Source organism: Juglans microcarpa x Juglans regia, chromosome 1D (genome assembly GCF_004785595.1).
Source record: "Juglans microcarpa x Juglans regia isolate MS1-56 chromosome 1D, Jm3101_v1.0, whole genome shotgun sequence".
In the NCBI taxonomy this organism is placed as follows: Eukaryota; Viridiplantae; Streptophyta; class Magnoliopsida; order Fagales; family Juglandaceae; genus Juglans; species Juglans microcarpa x Juglans regia.
In genome coordinates, this window is record NC_054594.1 from 25,576,777 (window position 1) to 25,598,749 (window position 21,973).

At 38.1% G+C, this 21,973-nt stretch overlaps 1 protein-coding gene across 1 annotated transcript in view; it reads right to left on the reverse strand.

Annotated features, from left to right (window-relative positions):
• Positions 1 to 7,614: 7,614 nt before the first annotated feature.
• LOC121254354 (signal peptide peptidase-like 3) overlaps positions 7,615 to 21,973 on the reverse strand; it is a 40,330-nt gene continuing 25,971 nt past the window's right edge. The window contains exons 13-14 of the mRNA XM_041154357.1: positions 8,235 to 8,318; positions 7,615 to 8,083 (exon numbers count right to left, since the gene is read on the reverse strand). Of these exons, the coding sequence (XP_041010291.1) occupies positions 7,977 to 8,083; positions 8,235 to 8,318 (191 nt within the window). The 3' untranslated portion in view covers positions 7,615 to 7,976. The remainder of the gene's footprint in view (positions 8,084 to 8,234; positions 8,319 to 21,973) is intronic.

Genomic DNA, 21,973 nt, shown 5'->3' on the forward strand with positions numbered 1-21,973 from the left:
AACAATATGAACTGGTTAGCTTGCTGACAGAAATGAGGTTAAAGGTAAAAGAAGGCACATATAGAACATCATGTAAGATGAGGTTCGTTGATAAGAAAATAGAACCTATATGACTTACATGAGCAGAAGTTCCATTAGGAAGCTTCACAACAGTGTTGTGTACAGGTTGATATGAAGTGAATAAAGAGATTGAGTGGACCATATGACCAGTCGCACCAGTATCAATTATCCAGTCATGATCAGAAAATTGTTTGGAAGTTTTATTGATGGAGGAAAAAACCGAATGATTAAAGGAAAATTTACCTGAGAGACGGTCAAGAAGAGATGAGGTAATTGTATTTGCTGCCTGATGAGTAGGAGCAGGATTGAGAAGTGCCAAGAGTTGTTGGCACTGTGTATGAGAAAGAGGTAGAGATAAATTGGAATCATTGGAGACTGCTTGGTTAGCATAAGGAGCTGGAGATCTAGCTTTAACACGATATCCTGGTGGATATCCATGAAGTTTAAAGCATTTGTCAACAGTGTGACCTTGTAATCCACAATGAGAACATAGAGGTCTTCGAATAGAAACCTTATTGCCAGCAGAGGATTTGCCAATACTGCTTGAAGACAAAGCAGCAGAAGGAATGGAAGGGATCTTGAAAGATCCGATGTCTCTTTGTCTTTCTTCTTGAAGAATAAGAGAAAAGACTTTGTTAATTGGAGGAAGAGGATCAATTAACAGAATCTGACCTCGAATGTGAGAGTATCGATCATTTAATCCCATAAGAAAACTCATAACGTAATCTTGCTGTTGGAGATCAGTTAGAGATCGTAGAGCACCACATGAACAGGATGGCAATGGTCTGTAGTTGAGTAACTCATCCCATAATCCTTACATTTGTGTAAAATATGCACTAACCGTGAGGTTATCTTGAGTAAGAGAAGCAATAGCCTTCTATAATTGGAAGATACAAGGTCCGTTGGCTTGAGAAAATCGATCTTTGAGATCGCACCACATTGCCATTGCAGAATCTTCATAGATCACACTAGCGGCAATTTCTTTAGATACAGAATTAAGTAGCCAGGACAAGACCATATTATTACACCGAATCCAAGAGAAAAACTGAGAAGAAGAAGCAGAAGGTTTCAAGATAGAGCCATCAACAAATCCGATTTTTTTCTTCGCAGTTAGCGCCATTGACATTGATCGACGCCAGGTATGATAGTTCTCACCATTGAAAACTTGTGTTACGAGCAATGTACCTGGACTGTCACCGTGATGAAGGAAGAAAGGACTTGAAGAATCTTCACGAGGAGGAGTAGGAGTTGAAGAAACAGATGAATCAGATATTATTCTATTTTGCGGAAAAATTCTTCTAATACCATGTAAAGAACAGAAATGGAAATGAAAAACAGAAATGGAAATAAGAAACAGAGGTGAAAAATACAATCTGTATTTTCGTAGTCTTAAAGTATTACAAAACGTGGCCTTATATACACTTTAATAAAGGCGGGAAAAACAGTTATAAGGTTAAAAATGTATTTTAACTCTAATACAAGCTTATCCTAAATTTTTACACTACCTTCCCAAACTGGAGAACCAACCCGTAATGACTCACCCAACAAAAAAAATGCTCTCTATGTCCGTAATACACTCCAAATAACCTTCAAGACATCAATTTGCAACTAATCAACCAACTCCATTCACCAAAAAAGTAGCGCAATCAAAGTTCAGACCCCACAAAGTTGATAGAATTGTCTATTTACCCAGCAACACAAGTTAACCAATATGGTTTGAACATGTGCAGGGGTAGTGAAAGAGCACCTTACCAAACTCAGAGTGGTAGCCGGCTATGTTTGGTAGCTGAGACTTGGAGCGGCGACGATGCCAATGGCTAGGTCACGGTGGTGACATTGCTAGAGGAAGAACGGGGCAGAGAAAAAATGAAGAGAGAGAAAGAGAGTCACGTGAGAATAGTAGGGTACAAAGAGGCAGAATCAAAGAAAAATAAAACTGAATAAGAGAGAAATAAAACAAAGGGAGAAGCATGAGAGAGACAAAGAGGGTAAATGGAGTGAGAGAGAGAGAAAGGGAAAACGGGTTGAGATAGTGAGAGAATCGATAGGGAGGGAAAACCAAGAGACTTACCGACTGCGTGGCTAGGTGGCACGGTTGTCAGCAGCGGCATTGTGTGCCACTACAACGTGCTCCAAAGTAAAACTGAAGAGATGTACAGGGAGAGTTGCGGACGTGAGTTGAGAATAATGAGAAGAGTGAGATAAAAAGGCTTAGGAGCATTCGAGCAGCGATGTGGGCAGCATCGTAGTCTACGGAATGTGGTGGGGTGAACATATATTAGTGTGTAAAAATGAGCTACTTACATAATGTATAAATAGATAATTCACAAAATAGCAGTCATAATTTCATAAACACATTCCTTTATCCATAATATAATACTTACAAAAAGACCTTTGGTTCGAGCATAACTGAACAACATCAAAACCAAATTCAGAGGCCATGTTTACTCCCATGGCAGCGTTGTGCTTGTCTACGAATAACCAAGCTGAACGTAAATCACTGTTTTGTCACCAAAGTGATGTACTCAAAATAGAAGCCATGTTTACCCTATGGTAGAGTTATGCAATATGCAGATAGACAAGCAGAACATATATCACTTTATTACCAAAATTGTTTGCACTCAAATTTATGCCACTACTATAACCCGTGGTAGGGCCGAAGGCTACTACTATCACTCATGGTAGGGCCGGGGGCCAATACTCTAACCCGTGGCTAGGCCGTAACCAAAGCACAATAAAATCTTATACCTTAGGGATTTTTAGATGCAATATCATATCATAACAAAGTTATGAGCGGAAAAAAAAAAATCATATAATCAGATCAAATATTTTGGACTCATAATCACATTTTATGCAATAGAGAAACACAGTCCGTAAAATTCTCATGTATACACCAATCATGAAAAAATGCCAGATTTCAAAGTTGAAAACAAAGACTAGTGCAGAAAAGTAGCCGAGGTCATTTATATAACAAAATATGCAAGTTTTTCACAAAATCAACCTCAGTCAATTTTAGGCAAAGCTTAGTGTAGGAACACTACTTACCTGACTTTTGCAGAGTACCATCTAAGGCCGAAACAAGAACAGTAGCAAAATCACAACCTAATCCAAAAAGGTATCGCTAACATATTAATAACTTGTACACGTATCTAACAAAATTGTATAACCCGAAACTAAAGATCAAATTGAGTCCGTAAACAACCTATAAACAAATAGTCCATCCCGGTTCCTTGGGTTTATAATGGCTAAAGTACAACATCCACGCATTACTCCACCAATCTATTAAACCACCCTCCTTGAATTTCCTTAACCATTCATTGCACACACGTCAAACAGCATCCCACACTTTCAAGTCAAACAAGCTTACTTCTGACATGTTGAACAAACAAACTGCTCACACTTCCTCCCAACATGTCAAACAACCGGTCCACCAATCAAAATAGTCGAACATGGTGCCTTGGGTTTATAATTACCTAGGCCAAATGCCCAAAAGTCGCTACTCCAAACACATTGGAACACCATCCCACATTTGATTGTTTACTTTTGATGCTTTAATCTTCAATAGTTGTGACATTTGATTGTGCACCCAACTCTATATAAAAATATATGTAAGAAAAAAAATCAGATATTAGTGAATTTTGAGGTTAAAAAATATTAAAAAAATTATAAAAGCAATTGAATATCAAAATATCAATAGGTGTCGATAGATGTTTCAACCAATTTTGACTCAGGGTGAAAAAATTTGAAAACCTGATTGAACCGACTGAACGAGGGGGTTTGATCTGGTTTGGTCCCGATTTTCATGTTTTGAAAACCAATTTGGACTAAACCGAACCAATATATATATATATATATATATATATATTTATATATATATATATATATTATATGTTATGTAATATAACATGAAATTTTAACCTTATTATTCAAGCCTATTAGTCTTATAACTTAACATTAATATAACATTTGATATAACATAAAACTAATCTTATAAGTTTTAATATAACATTTGATTCTTATATACTCATATAAAACGTCTAGAACTTAAATAAACTATAGTTAAATTCAATACTATAATAGTATTTGTTAATTATTATAAAATAATGCACTTAATACTTTATATAAATAGATTAATAGTTTAGTATATGTAAGCATTATAGTATTACTACCATACATAACCAAGTATAGAAATAAATTAGATACTAATATAATAACATATAATTAGACACTATAGTATAAGTCTAGTATAGAAATAAATTAGACACTAGTAAGGGGTGAAAAAACCGAAAAGCTGGTTAAACCAAACCAAACCAAACCGAACCGAACCAAAACCTGAAAAATTGAAAGTTCTGGTTTTGGTGATGAATTGGTTCATATCGATTCTTAGAATTTCAAAATCAGTTTATATTGGTTCGGTTCTAAAATATGTTCATAGTCTAACCAAATCGAGCCGGTTACACCCTTAATTTTTATAACAAATAAGTATTACAACGGTTCTCAAAGCCAATGAACTTTAAAAATAATGAAAGACATAACCTATTGTACGTAATGCCGACTCGGATGCAACAACTAAAATAGGCATTGCCAACAAGCCTTCTCTCCATCAACAAAGTATGTTGAGTTCTATTGAGTTGGTACATCAAGAGATAACATTTTCTTACAATCAATTTTCTTTTTTGTGCACATATTTTAAACTTATTTATTTTTGCAGGGGAGGAGCACACATATCTAATCATATTACGAACCGTTGTGATGACATTATTACACTCCCTCAAACTCTCATTCATAATAGGGTTCAAAATAAAAACACAACATCTTGTATGCATATATTTTTCCCAACACATTTCCTATAAAAAAATGTTTTAAATATTCAATTGCAAGATCATTTGAGATAGCATTATCAACTGAATATTCTCTCAATACCCCAATCAAGGAAGCACGATTCCACGTACCTCCCAATAGCCTGCCTTCGATGATTAGAAATTAAACAAAAATTAAGGATTTGTTTGTTCAATTTCTAATCCTTACCAATAAATGTGCAGTTAGACACGTATAATTAAGATTTTATACCAATGTTCACGTATCGATAGTCAATAAAATTCTCATTCCACCATCTTTAAACAACTTTTTAAGTTTTCCCTTTTCCACTCAAATAACTTCATACAATTTCTTACAATTGTGAAGAGTAACACTTTAAACCTAGGTTTTAGAGATCAACACATCGTTCTAGACCATTGCCCTTCCACAACTCTAAATGGCAACCCATTTATAATTATCATTTCTGCAATCGCTAACCTCACAGCCTCTTCAATATACTTGTGGGTTACAAGCATCCTCATCATAGTCTCAATACTATCTTCAACCCCCTCCTCATGTGATGCCTCACTCACCAATGATTTTTTTTTTTTTTTTTTTTTTTTTTTTTTTTTTTTTTTCTACCAATCCAATGCCCACGTTTATGAGGATTTTTGGGACTTGCAAGCAAATGGTTTTGCATGGTTGAAGTCCCGTGCTAGGCTCATCCATGGGAGAACATTTACCATCTTAAAATGGTCCCAAACAAATGACTGATCATTTAGGAAGTGGGCAAGTACTATGGGTATAGTCACTCGAGATCTTGATGTTTGGGTGTCTCTCAAATTGTCTTCAAAGTTTGTGGTCAGTTTAACATCAATTGTAGTTGACGAGGATTCCATCCAACATGTGAAAGAAAAAACAATTGCAAATTGTAAAAACAAAAACAAAAACAAAACAAAACACACATCCTAAATACGAGAATAACAGCCAAAATCACACAGTAGCTAGTTTGCAACATGACAACATCATAAGTCTAAGACTCTAAAATCTAGACTTCAATTCACTCATTTTTCTACAATTCACATCACAACAACATATCAAGTGAATAATATTGTAATTATTAAATTCTTTCATGCAACAAATTACACCGAACATGTAGATCACTCATAGTAGAAAATATGCTCTCAGAACTGTTCACCCCTAATCCAAATGATTCAGAATTTTGCTCCAAAAATTCAAAATTTCTATACACAGATAGATAAGAAAGGTAGATGTCAAATAATCGAGAAAATACTGATTAAATGGAAATCAAAACTTTGAAGTTATTGCTTCTAAGGATGGCAATAGCTAATGGGGACAACAGGACTTGTGAGGAGCAAATGCAAGTTGTGTGACCGCCAACCTACAATTTTTGGACCGTCGGATCAAGTGGAGAGAGAGAGAGGACAGGTCAAATAGGCAAGACGAAAGGGGGGTAGGGTTTATTAAACCAAACAACATCATTTCAGTTAATTCTTTTTTTTTCTTACAAATAAATGAAACGACACTATTTAGGTTAAACCGCATTGTTTTTATATTAAGTATAAAATATAAAATATAAAAATATAAAAATATATAATCCTTCGGCTCATCGATTTGCAGAGGGTTCAAACTGGGAATTGAACTAACCAATGCCGATGTAATGGCTCTCTCTTTGGAAGGAATTGTCGCGGGTGAGAGTATGAAGAAGCAGCAGGTAGCAGTAGTAAGTATTGGGTTTAACGGCTATTTGAAGAATAACGGTTATTTGAAGATTGAAACGGTGCATTGTGTTTAATGAAATGGGGCATTTTGGCAATTGTAAATAGCCGTTGTTCTTTAGTCAATTAGTTGAATTAAACGGCTGCATTTTACTGTGTAGTTTTTGTATAAATAATAGACTCTTGTAAATGGGAGGGCACTGGAAAAAATATACGAAGTGAATTTTATTGTCATAAGGAGTTTGGAAATTACTCAAAAATCTCTCTCATGAAATCAAAAGTAGATTTCTTGGTTTCTTCCTTGTGTTCGACCTATTTTCGATTTTATTTGCCTTATTATTCTTGCTCCTACATATTACTGGTTTCTTAACTCAGAAAGACCATTACAGTCGATTTCTATCTCGTTGGATTGCTAACCAACCAGTTCACCAGTTTTGACCCATTTTGGCATCCAACAATCGGTTCTGATCAGTTTCGGCCGATTTTATTGGTTTTTGTCCACCCTTAGAGAGGAGAGTTTGAGAAGGGCATGCAAGGTCGGGAAAAGAAAATAGGGGTATTAGGGCATATGTTCACAACCACGCCATTTTGATATCTTTTTTCTTGTAATATGCAGGCTGGGCTCCCATTTTCATGGGTTTGGGCTAGATGGGCCCGGTATGACACATGCCCATGAAGGGGCACATGTGCCTAACGGACCACTAACATAAATGGAATTGAAGACGTGCTGCTGCACATTTGAGGATTTACGCCTGCAATGGGAGCAAATTTCTAGAGTGGTACCCAAGAGTTACAGTAATCCCAGAGAAGGCAAATATGGCTGATTTTGTATTCTATAGCATTCTAAAGTAGTAATTCTAAATAAGTGTTTAATTCAACACCAGTCTTAAATCACTTGAAGTTCTGAGATACGTGGCCATGCTGTAGGAACAAAAGGCTTCCTTCTTGTTCTTAAAACAATTCTATTCCATTACTTCGTGTTCAGCATGCTCTGATACCCGTAACCATTCAGACAGCATTGATCCAAACAATTCATTGATCATATTCAAAATAAAATTGAACTTCTTCCCGAGCATATCATCAGTAATCAACGTGAACGAAGGAAGACACAGTTCAGAATATTACAAAGAGATGGGAAAGAACTATCGTTGGGATAATAAATACAAAGAAGCAGATATACATGCCATCAAATCTCTTAGATGAATTGTAGTTAAAATGTACAGCCCTACACTGTTCTTACTGTCTTCTTCACATCATAAGGAGCCATTGTACTTATTGAATGAAATAACATGGAATTCCACCTCTTTACACTGTATGCTTAGAAAGATCCGTGCAATTTCGGCTCATTTCCTTGAGGAAGATAGAGGTCTATCTAATGTTTCAAGCTTCTCCAGAAAGACCCCTAGGAGATGATGGTGGCTCCTCTGTGGCATAATTCCAAAGGTGCTTCAGCTCACCTCTCACAAGACCCAGTATGCCAATAAGACCTGACAACATAGACAGAGATGAAGGATGGACAAGATCGAGCATATAAAATGGTAGTGACCAAAAAAAGAACTGATACTGTAGGAGAAGAATTTCTTTCTGTAGCAAACAGAAATATAACTCTACCTAAGGTTAAATAAAGAAATTTATTACCTAGAGTACATGGAACAAGATAGAGAAGTGCAGGCTGACCATGCCCGTCCATTAGACATAAGCCCAGATATGTAAGGAAAAGGCCTGAAGCAGGAATATCATTCTGTCAGTACTACTAAAAGAAAACAGAGAAATGTAGAAATGTATGCATGGACCGTATCGCAGCTGCTCAGAGGACCGAATCAAGATTTCATAATGGTATACAATAAAAATTTTGAAGCCAGAAATCATACATATATTTGTTGAACACTGAACTTCAGCTATCAGCTTAGAAGAGAGTTAACCATAGATAAAAATAATTTCATCAGTTCTCAGAAAAGATGCAACACCACCAACCAAATGAAGGTCAACACTAGACAAATTACCAGCACCAGCTGTGCATTAAGGAAAGAGCACAAAGAATGACATGGGTCAATTTCACTAGCCAATTACAACTACAAAGTTGTTGTAGTCGAAATCCATTTGTTTTCAAAGCATATACACGATCTAGCACATACAGGCATTTGTTTTCAAAACAACGATCAAGCATACACAGGGTTTCTCTTCCCCCCACTACTCAACGCCGAAGACCAGATCAGTGGAACCCAGCCTAGCAGAAGCTCAAGCACCCACATTACCAGCACCAGCTGTGCATTAAGGAAAGAGCACAAAGAATGACATGGGTCAATTTCACTAGCCAATTACAACTACAGAAGTTGTTGGACCCAATCCAAAAGGTCTTTCATTAGCAAGGAAAGTTAACAGGATGTCACCCATTTATTGATTTCATAATCCCTTGCACTACTACAGTCCCTCTGAGAGACATAGAAAGTTCTTGCCCAAGATCCCTAGGCCTGTTAGATATTTGCTGCCATTTAGCACTAACAAAACACCTACTTTTTTAAATAAATGAAAGTCGAAATCCATTTGTTTTCAAAGCATATACACGATCTAGCACATACAGGCATTTGTTTTCAAAACATGTACACGATCAAGCATATACAGGGTTTCTCTTCCCCCCACTACTCAACGCCGAAGACCAGATCAGTGGAACCCAGCCCAGCAGAAGCTCAAGCACCCACGAAACCCACGACCAGGTCATCCCCATCATATCGGATGCCACCTTGAGCTACCCAGCCCTTCTCTGTCACACTTGGATGGTACTTTTGCAGCTAAAACTGCATGTCTTCCTTCCACTGCACAAGCTGATGCTGCCCAGAAAATAATTTTGATCCAGAGGTGTTTTGCGGCATTGTCTTCAGCTTTGATCTTCCTCTTTCTCACTGAAGTTAATTTGGTGTCAAGTCTTTTTTTTTTTAATGGATAAGTAATTTGATGCCAAGTTTTTAGAAGTTAGATTGTTTTGATATGCTTGGTTATAATAGTAAATCACGGGGAAAAAACCACGGGATGATAATTTGTGGTGTATGCGTCGAACTCAATTTTTAATATTTGGAAAGGAAGTTGGTTAAGTTACGGTACTCGACTTAGTGTCAAATGCCATGAGAAATCTGCGTTAATTATAGTTAGCCTGATAAGTGAAATTTGAGTTTTTAGTTGATAGTATGGGATCGATAAGAAATTGATGTGTTAAAACGTGTGCATTGAAATAGGTTATTATTGATGTGTTAATAACTTCATTGTTGTTTGGAGCTAAGAGGTAAGTTGTAATGCCCCAATGGAAGGCCCAAACCACATGGCCTATACTCCAAAAGGACTAGTCAATGATACAATTGGAGCCCCATTGGAACCTTATAAAGAGCAAGAACTTCTCATTCCCAAGCAATGTGGGATCTCATATACCACCTAATCTTATCCATAACATATGGGGTATCACAATCTACCCCTCTTAAATTCCCGACATCCTCGTCGGGCCTATCTATTGTAGGTGGCATGGCTCAAGTCCCACATTTCTGATTGAGATAGGCTCTGATACTATTTGTAACGCCCCAATGGAAGGCCGAAACCACATGGCCTATACTCCAAAAGGACTAGTTAATGATACAATTGAAGCTCCATTGGAACCTTATACAGAGCAAAAACTTCTCCTAACCAAGCAATGTGGGATCCCCATACACCACCTACTCTCATCCATAACATATGAGATATCACATGGTATCAAAGCCAGGTTTGAGATTCTGCACACTATAATAAGGAGTTTGATGAAATTTAAAGTTTAAGGTTCTGCAAACCATAACATGTGAGGTCTTGGATATCTATGGCTTTAGGAAATAATTTTCAGATTTGAAGTGTAGACATTTGCTGGCTGCAAGAAATCTATTGATATTTAAGATTTTAGAAATTTTGTTGGTCCAAGATATGATTTTGAGGATATTTAAGGCTTCCACATTTGATTACTCATGGAAGGTGGCTTACGAAATCTGGGGTTTAGTGGTTCTGCATACTTTAAAAATGATCTGGATGAGATTTGAGGTTTTAGACTTTTCAGTATTTAAGAAATGATTTTCATGAGACTTAGAATTTTACATCCAGTAGGCTTATTTTGTGGACTTTTAGGAAATGATTTTGATAGATTTTGAAGGTGTATATAAGTTTGACATTTGTAGACTCTAATATTTGAGATTTTGGACTTCGCTTTTATTTTATTTTCCGATATACTTCCTTTATTCATTTTTGGGCAAGTTGTTTAGTCCAACCTAATGAAATTTTTGTTGGCAACTCAAGTTAGCGTTTTGATCATAGTACTTTTGGAAACTATTTTTTTTTAATAAAGATTTTTTTTTTCCCTTGTATCTTTGGGAAACTGTTGAGAGTTTTTCAAAGATATGAACCATTTTTTTGAACCCAACTATATCGTGTGATCCTCCTATTCTAGGTGCGAATCAATTTCTGCCATAGTCACTTAGTGGAGCACACCTTTTGTGCCTAAATTTTGATTTCAATCATTAGACTAGTTTCTCTTTCACCAACTGCGAGAAGGTCCCAACTTCACTGCTTCATCTTTGAATTTCAATCATTCCGTTACGAATACCCAACCCTATCCACCCCATGGGTTTAATTTGGCATATGGATTTCTGCGTTCTCGGATCACTCCAAAACAAAAGGATGGTAAGGATATCATGAGTACTAGTGTGTGGTCATCATACATAAATGTGTATGTAATGGCTTTTGATTGCAGTTGAGAATGGAAAAGGGTATCTAAAAGTATAAGTGAGTGGGCATGGATTTGGGTAGACAAGAAATCTTTTGTTATCAAAGTGTGTAAAAAAAAAAATCTTGGTAGAGGCCGAAATGGTTTAGACTTTGCGTTGATGTGTTTATAGATCCTAGTTTTAGAAATTTTTGCGAAATTATTAAAGCGCGCGACGGAAGCGTGGTTTTAGTAATACGATGGTTTGAGAGTAAGCTTAGTGCTGATTGGGTAATTAGTTGCGACTTGAGATCGCGTAGGTTTTAAAATCTCGTGGCTATAGATTTCAAGTTTGAGGATTTTTAGGAATCCTGAACTAAGTTGGATTACTTCGTGAATCGAGTGTGGGATTACGGACCTCGAACTTTGGAGTGTTCTTATAGCTACCCATTTCAGGTTAATAGTTCTATGTGCTATTTCAGATGAAGTTAGGCTAAGAAGTTGGGTGAAATTTTATTTTTATTTTTTTTATAGGCTTTTAATCGAATCGTTGTGGAAGTTTATACTTGGAGTTGGATCGCACACTATCATGTTTGGTAACCGATACAATGTGTGTGAGCGTGTATGTCTAAGGGGAAACATGATTAAGCTTGTAATTTCATTGTTGAGGTTTATATTTTAGGCTTGAAATGGATCCCGAGGTGTATGAAGAATTGACACTAGGTGCATGATTGAGTACGCCAAGAGGATTAGGAGATATTTAAGGCACCGGGCAAAACTTTTTGAAAAAGGGTTTAAATTATTTAGGTTCGACAAAAATGATCAAGGATTAAAATAGGTGTACATTGGATGTGATGGTCAAGTGTTTAAGTTTCGTTCGGGATACTAGCAAATTTCGAGGACGAAATTTTTATAAGGAGGGGAGAATGTAATACCCAAGCTCTGAAATCCAAGCCCACGATCGTATCCAGTTTCAACCACTAGGCTTACATTTTTAGAGTTTCATTCGCATTAAAATTCTGTAAGCTGCTGCCTTCTTTCTTTCTTTTTTTTTTTTTTTTTTTTTTTTATGTTTTTTATATTTTTTGTTTTAAGAAAAAATAACCATGCAAGTATTTTTCCGTCCCTCATCAAACCTAGGGTTTCAGTTTCACAACCACCCACGTGCACTGTGCGTCCACCCCTTAGCCTCCGTAAATCCACACCAGCAACAACCACCAACGAGCCCTCCAAGGGACCCCACCATGCACGGCAGTTTCACCCCAAGCCTTCCAGTTTCTTTTCCCTGGACCAGGCACTGCCACCTACAACCTTCAGTCCGCCTCTAGTGCTCGAATCTGCAGCAGGCCACTGCACCTCCTAACACCACCACCGATGACACCCAGCCCCACCATAGGGTCGTGCTCCACTCCACCTCTTGTAACCCTCTTCCCCACCGTAAACCAGCTCAACATCCTCCTCACCGCTGCCATCTCGCACCACCGCTGCGCAAACAGCCGAAAACCACCGAAAGAAAACTCCACCGCTGCATGTCTTCCACACCACGGCATTACAACACCCATAACTCGGAAGCCTTTGTTTTTAAGCTAGAAAACAAAGCAAGTTTTGTGCTCTGCACTTCCGCCGCCAGTGATGTAAATTGCTAGCCACTAGCCACCCGTTCACCGTGGCTCAGTTGTGAGACACTTTCCCACGGCCTTGCACCAACCACCGTCAGTAACCAACTCAAAGCCGCAAGATTATCTTTATTGGAGTAAACCTAACTGTGGAAAAGCTTCACCGTACGCCACCACCTTGCACCACCCCGAACCACCATACCCAACCCCGTGTCGTCTCAAGCCACCATCACATGGCATCTCCATCCCTTTCGGTTGCCCATTCTCGGTTTGGCCCTCATTCTCTCTTTCCCTTACTGTTCGTCTCTCTCACGATGCTGATCTCTCCCTCTCTCTCCCACCACTCACTCACTCTTGCTCATCACTCTCTATCTCTCAGTGCTCTGCCGCCGTGTGGACCACCTACAACATCCGCCCAGCCCTGCCGTTACGTCCCACCTTCCTCCTCGGTAAGCATGGCCACTGTTACGTGTTTGTCAATCCCAGTTTTTGTTTTCAAAGAGCCATGCAGGTTGTTTACTTTTTCCTTCCCAAAATGCCCTTCAATGGGTGCTTATTGAACATGTTTTTTATAAACTTGTTATCCGTGGGATTTGTTTGTAGTATAAGTTTTTAAATGAAATCTTTGCCCTCCTACTTTAATCAGTTTTGTTATAATGAATCTTTAAACCAGAATTGTATTTTATGGCATAGTTGAGTTTATTACTAATATTATTTTACAGTTTTAGAAAATGTCTTAGAATTTAATAGCTTAGTCAGGGCATTTTAAGTGGTTATTGTTGGATTTGGAAAAGTGATGGTATGTCAGGGTTATAAGTTTTGAGGAATTAAAATAGGTTATTTTAGCATCTTAGGATTAAATATTGAAATACATGTTCGATTGAAAATTTATGAAAATTACGTGATTATTTTATAGATGACGAGTAATTCTTGTTCAGCATTATTGAGGAAAATTGCTGAAAAACTAAGAAGTCCAGGTAAGCGGGGTTTATATACTAGTTTTGTATAAAAGAAATGAAATGAGGTTGACTTTGAAAATAAGCATGTTTGTTTTTTAAAAGAAATCTAAAAACGATCTCACATGTTTATTCTGCATATGCATAAATTCAATATAAGAGAAAGTATTTTCTGTCATGACTGGTGTAAACATGAGTTAATTTTATGCATTCTGTTTCTGAATTATGCAAAAAGAGCGAATATGAAAATCTAAAAGTTTTTGCTATGAATAAATGAAGATGTTTTGATTTTGTTTATTTCGAACATGTGAAATGATCTGAAGCTATTCAGTATTTTGTTTTGATTATAATGTGTCATCTGAAAACCTTGGCATGAAGTTTTGATTCTGTATTTGAATGTGATCTGGTTCCGATGATATTCCGTTCTGTTTCTGTTACGGCCCAGCCACGAGTATGATGGTGGTTTATAACCCTACCCGGGGGTGAAACATGGTATACGGCCTAGCCACGGGTATAATGGTGGTTTATAACCCTACCACAAGGGGTTAAACATGGTATTTGTCCCGATGTGATGCTATAAGATGATATAAATATAATGTTTTAGTTTGGATATGCCAAAGGATTTTTCTTTTTTGGGAACAAGTTTGTTTTTCTGAAAATTTCGCTCTGATGTTTTGTACCAAGTTTGTTTATGCATTCCGAAAGTAAATATATTGTTTCTGCATTCTAAAAGCAAATGTTTTGTTTTGCATACCGAACTTTATAAATGCTCATATTTACATGCTAGTATATGCTCTCTACTTGCTGAGTTGTTGATAACTTTCCCTTTATCTCCACAATATTTTTCAGATGATTTTGGAATTTCAGCTGGGGATCAAGATTTTGAAGCTTTGGGTGAGATGATTTAACAGTAGTGGATTAAGTATAGAAAGTTTTTTATGAGTATTGGCATTTTTTTTATTAAGAAATTTTATTGTGTTATGATGACTTGTCATTTTAGAAAATTGGTTATATTGAAGAAATTAGTTTGAATCAAAATTTCTTTATGATATTGAGAATTTGGAGTCTATAATTATATTGTTGAAATGTGAGTGTTAGTGACAGGAAGTAACTTTCTGACCCCTACGGGACCGGGGCGTTACATAAGTAACGTGATCACACCCTTACATGTGTTGTTGAAATGTGTTTGTTTATTATTATACTATGCATGGTCATTCATTGAAAGCCCCTTTTTATGTACCTATGCTACGATGAGAGTAATCTATGGATGTCTTGACATAATGAGTTGTAAATGCTATGATGTTATGTCTACTATGCAGCGATGCCACTTACGTATGCCAGCCGAGCATAAGATACTTATTATGACATGCCATGTTGTTATATGCTTCACACGCACCATGTTAAGATAAGATAAAGATAACTCATGAGAATCAAGAATGAAGCTTTAATGAATGGCCAAAAAAGAAGGCATGCTACAAATGCAAAGTTATGGGTTGATGTGTACGCCACAAATAATCATGACTAAGGTGCGGTCTACCAGAGATATGTTATGAGATCTTATGTGATCACCCTTGTGATTATAGGCAGTGGGATTGAAGATGAAAGTTATGAACAAGTTAAGAGGTTTCCCTTTATAATCACAGGCAGTGGGACTGGAGGTGAACAAGTTAAGCAGTTCTCCTTGTAGTCATATGCAGTGTGAATGGTGCAAAAAGAAAAGTATGATTGGCCATTAAGCAAGTGAAAGATAACTCTACTAAATCATGCATACAACATGTTGATTCATCTATGAACATGATGCTTGTTTAGTTAATGTTAGAATTTCCATGCTTATGCAATTTTTCCAAGAAAAACCTATGTTTAATTATGTTTATTGTATGATGCGTTATTTACCGAGTGACTCACTTTTGTATGATTCTATGTTCTTATATGTTCAAGTGAAAAGGTTGACGTTGATGAGCAGGCCGGCAAGACAAAGACCATGTGTTAAGGGATTTCCAACTAGTTAATAAGTGTTTTAACAATTATGATTGGTTTTAAATTTCCATGCTATGAGACCCTTTTTATTTCAGTTTCAAGACATTTGATGATATGTTTTAAATTTTTATGATTCAATCAAATGAGGTAAAGTTTTTCTTGTTATGTGGATCTCTTAGCCTAGCGTAAGTTTAACGTTTTGGTAGCATTCCAATACCCACGGAAAGGGAGTGTTACATGTCAGCATCCAAAGTTTGGCAAGGGGGTGGAAGACTAGGAACTATGTCCACGTGACTTTTTATAGTTAGGTTAGGGTAAACTTTTAACAGTAATCTCAAGATGTGTTAGAAAAATATAGCGGGCAAGTGTTACTTTTGCGAAATTAGTGGTGAAAGAACAGATCATCTTTTTCTTTATTGCATGCCTGCCAAAGTTCCTTTCCTCAACTTATTTTTGTTTGGGATGGCAAGCAAAGTTGTGGAGATTTTGGCCTGTTGATGGAGGTTCATTTCGGAGGCAGTAGAGTAAAATGATTTGCAATGCCCAACCATCATGCGATATGCAGGTCGTTCGGGCAATGCTGAGGTGTTGATGGTACACTTTCCCAGTCACTGTCAAAACACTTGCTTTTGAGGCAATTTTAGGAGTGGAATGTGGATGGTGCAAGATTGCAGCATCCAAAAGTTGTGTTCTCTACACTTGAGGGAGTTTTCCACTGTCCTGTACTTTAGGAATAAGATCAGCTGATCATCTTACATTCATTTGTTAGATCTACTAATCATCATTTATATGTGTGTGTGTGTGTGTGTGTGTGTGTGTGTGTGTGTATTGAGTTAACAATTCTTTACCACCTTTGCACTAGGGTTGTGCCCACTTTCTTAAAAAATATTTTTACCCATCAGAAAATGTTGATTCGATGGCAGATTAGTTCCATAGTTGACAGACGGACTTTTGTCATCCAATTTAATGTATATTAGATTTTTTATACTTAACTGCCATTTATTTGGCCTAGTATTGCTTTGAATTTCCCTAGAAGAACAAAAGGATCTTAGGTCTCACGACTCAGCCATTCACAATTCACTTAACTGTGTCAACTCCAACTCTACCAAAGTCCACTCCTCCTGCCACTCATTACTTGGAAAATGTAACATACAGGTCCTAAATTAGGGCTTAGAATTATTATTTTTATAATTATTATTATTATTATTATTATTTCTATTATTTTCAAGATCTGTTTTGAGATAGTGATTTTATTTGATTAGGTTTCTTCCACTCTCTACACCCCGTATATCCCTCTGTTTGATTTCCCAAGTTTGAATAGTTTCCTAATTGGAAACCAATTCACATGTCAAAAACCCTCCCATAAATCCTCTCCTTTTCCTCACAATATTCCTTTCAGCAAACCCACAGTACCCTTGCAGCCAAAACCGTCCTGCAGTAAAATCAAAAACCTTCTCTTCCACATAGCAAACCACCATAGCCTTCCCTCCAACAAACCAAGCACCCACTCGCTGGAAACAGCCACAGAAACAGCCGACCAAGCCACCTGAGGCAGACACACAACCTTTCCTCTCACACCCACCGTTAACCAGAGAGGACGTCAGAGCACCTCCCAGGCTGCCCAGAACCCGCCTACCAGGCACACCCTGCCACCTCGCGCCATTCCACTTCTGCTGCCGGTCACCTTCTGCCACCAGATCCACCGTCGAGCGATCAATCTCCTCTCTCGGTCACGAGCTACGATGTGAGATTGTGGAAGCAGCACGAAGAGGTAAGTAGTATGATCATACCTTTATGTGTGCTGTAAATATTCAGTTTTTGCATTAAAAATTTGATGTTTACCTACACTACGCTATGAGCCAATTCAAGGTTAGCCCCTCATGAACCTCTATGAATTATGATGATATGCTTACGAATGACACTGTATGCTATGCTAATATGGATTGTTGTTAAAATGGATGATATGTTATGAAAATCACCCGTATGCCATGTTTAATGTTATGCCATGCACAAGAGTATGCCATGCCATGTAAATTCATGAAGTCAAGCATGTTCTCGTGCGTTATGAAAGTTAGTAAGAAAACTATGAATGACAAGCAAACTTTAAGATTGGCCTTATGTTATGGGTGTATGTGCAAGCCACGGACTCAAGCGTGGTCCACCACATCAAAGATATGAGGTTTTGTGATAACACAGACCCAAGCATGTTTCACTACATTACGTTAGACGGTGCCGCGAACTCGAGCGCGGTTTACCATATGCTACGTGATAACATGGACCCAAGCGTGTTTTAATACATGTTATGATACATTAGACGGTGCCACAGACCCAAGCATGGTTTACCCTATGTTATGATATGTTATATACGGTCAACGACAATTGGACCAATGCACACATGTTATGATGGCGACTAAGTGAAAGAAAAAATGAATAAGTTATGTACGAATGATAGGAAATGCATGGAGTCAGTCATTCATGCATCCACGTTACATGTATTGCCATGATTATGTTTGATTTCGCTTGTGTTACTAATGAATGATCTATATGTTATGTGTATGTGTGACGACGTATGTAAGTTTTCAAAATTAAGCCTAATGTTAAACTAAGTTACGTTCACAGTATGATGTGCTATTACTGAGTCTTCGACTCATTTGGTTGTTTCTCTGTTTTTATGTTTTAATGTCCCAGATGATGATTTCGTGATTACAGAGCAGGAGTGCTAGGAGTAGAATAGATTTCCATAGGCTTAGCGCATGATTTAGACATTTAAGCAATGTTGGTATCACATAGAACTAGTTTATGTCATTTCTTTTATTTTTCAGCTTTTATGTTATGAAAGAGTGTCATGCTAGATAAGTTTTATGATCCAATAGATGAGGTATTTTATGAGACTGAATCTCTTTGCCAGGCATTATGTTACGAATGTACGTAATATTCCTAATCTACGGGAAGGGCTGTTACAAATTGGTATCAAAGCCAGGTCGAGAGATTCTGTAGACTTTTAAAGGAAAGAATTCTAGGATAGGAAATACCTAGGATGACTCCTAGCCAGTTCAAAGTTCAAGAGGTTATTTACTATTATGTTTGACGCTTATTACCATGTTCTTGATTGACTGTATGATTGATGAAGTATTTGTATTATTATTTCTTATTTGCATGAACTATTTTATTTTTGTGTGAGGTTAGTTTAGAATGGCACCAACCACAAGAAGAAACACGCACCTTGAAGAGTCTGTAGAATCACAACCGAGCGAGCCCGAGATTTTGGTTGCTGCTGCTTCAAGATTTTTCCAGCATTGCATCAACGGTCAAGGCTTGGGAGCCAGGATTCCTAGAGTCAGTTGCACTTTAAATCAGTTTACTCAGTAGCATCTGCCAACCTTTGATGGCAAGTCGGAAGTACTCAACGCTAAAAGCTGGATTAAAAGGATGGAGAAGATCTTCAGGGCTCTTTTATGTACCGACGAGCAGAAGGTGGAGTATGCCACCTACGCACTAGTGGATGAAGCAAATAAGTGGTGGTCTGCTGCATGGGAATTGATGCAGCTCAAACTCGGCGAAGGAGTGCCTGTCACCTGGGATCACTTCAAGCTAGCATTCTTAGACCGTTTCTTCTCCCTGGCACTCCAGGAAGCAAGAGCCGGACGATTTGCAGAGCTAGTTCAGGGAACTATGACTGTAGAGCGCTATGCTGCAACATTTGTGGCATTGTCACGTTTCACAAGTTACCTGATTCCAAATGAAGAGAGGAAAGCAGAGAAGTTCGAGTGGGGACTACATTTGAGGATTCGAAGTCGACTTATACCACTCAAGATCCGTAATTTCACCGACTTGGTTACTCGAGCCACTCTGGTGGAAGAAAACATAAGGATGAACACAGAGCTATTCAATCAAAATAAACGCCACCAGACACTGCAAGAGCCTTACCTCAACAAAAAGCCTACTCCGAACGATCGTTGAAGGCCATCTCACAGTAGTCAGTCGTACCCAGTTTGCAAGACATGCGAAGGGATGCAATTGGGAAACTATTTGCAAGGCCAGAATGCTTGCTTCAAATGTGGAGAGCCCAATCACATGGCTAGAGATTGCCCGAAAAAGAACACAATAGTTTCAGTGAAAGGAAGTGGGCAGAGGGCTGCAGCACCAGCTAGAGTGTTTGTGGTAGGACCCCATGCTTTGTGGCCCATGGCCAAGCAACTAGCCAGGCCAGCCAGGCTAGCGCCCAGGCCATTCCTGGGCCATGTCAGCCACATGCCAACAACCTTACCAGCAATGTCAGCCATGCCCATGGCCCATGCCATGGGCCAGCCTAGCCCACCCATGGGCTCATGCATGCCATGGGTCAACTTGGCCCATGCCAACTATGTTATTGCTTATTATTTATTTTATTTTAATTATTTATTTTTCAAGGGACCTATTGGTAGTTTCCAAGTTGTAATCCTTATAAATAGGACCCTTAGTCTTTGCATTTACTTCTTTTGGCAAATTTCCTATAGGAGGATTATTTTGTTTAGGAGATCAATAATCGGTGCTAGGTACTTGGGCTTTTTGTATGCAATTCGTGAATCCCAAAGAGAGGATCACACCTTGCAATTCGTGAATAGGTGTGATTCATTTATCTTATTCTTGCAACTTGGTGCAATTCGTGAATCCAAGTTGTTATCCTTGTTTTTATCAAGTTATCAATTCATGAGGTTTACTTCAACTATTGTGCAATCCGTGAATCATTAGTTGATTTGTTACCTTTTGTTCATTCAAGTTCTTAAGTATTTTACTTTTTCTTGAGTGTTCATCATTTTGTTCTTGGTGTTTCATTCTTTCATTGCTCATTTGATCCTTCCATACCCTCATTCTCAACCACTAAAGTGTTTGCCACTTTCCATAAATTCCTCCCATCATCCAACTTGCCCTAGCCGAAACACTTGCTTCCATATCCATAAAACCCTAGCCATAATTCCCACTTATCATTCTCGACCACTAGTGTTGCCCTACTTTCCATAAGAGAACCATTTCCATAATTGCCCTTCATCCTTCACAAACCTTGACTTAACCTAAACCCTAATTGCCTCCCAACTTTCCATTCTTCACTTACTATATTCGGCCACCATAAGTCTATCATCCCTCAAAACCTAGCCGCCCACCTGAAGCCCTATAAGGTAACTCATTCCTTTTAGGAGTCTTGATTTCCTCACATTCAAATTCAAATCCCATTTCAAATCCCTTAATTTAAGGAACTGACATCACATTCAATCCCTTAAATCACTTTTCCTAAAACTCTCTAGTCAACTATTGACTTGCCATCCTAGTTCAAATTCGAATTCTCCTATTCCCTCAAGATTCCCTCCATCTTGCAAACCTTCCATATCCATTTCCAAATCATCATCCAAATCTAGCCAACCTTCCAAAGACCAAGTCAACCTTAATCCTACCATATCCATTTCGGCAACCCTAGTTGCCTAACACCCAAAACCCTAATTTCCCAGTTTTCCATCTCATTCCCAAACCCTAGCATCATCCTAAACTCTAACCCTAAGCCAACTATTCCCAATCTCGAAATCAACCCTAGCCACCCCACAAAACCATAGCTACACTTCACTATACCAACCCTAATTACCATCCAAGTGGCCCAAACACCAAGGGCACCCTTCTAGCTATCCACATTGCCTCAAACACTCATAATCATCACTTAGATCATCCAAAACCCTAACCTCACCTCACTCATCCAACCCTAGCCCATCATCTTGGCACCACACTCAAGGACAAATCCCAAGCCGCCCACATTGATTTGCCTTCCCTAAACACTTAGCCTACCTAAGTTCATCATCATCTTCTTCATCATTCCATCACCCAAACACCAACCCTTTGTGGAAGGCCAAGCAAGTTGGCAAAGTCACTCGGTCATTATCCTCACCAAGGCAAGCTCGTGGTCCTTAGTGTTAGGGACAAGACCGAGGTCCCTAACAGTTTACCCTTATTACTGGTGATGTGGTAGCAGGTGATCATCTTTGTGAAGATAGAGCTGCAGGACAGGATTTGAACCAAGGAGACAAGGCAAAGGCCTAGGCAATTTATGACATGCTCGTTTTATGAGTTATTTTATTTTTATAAGCTATTGATTAA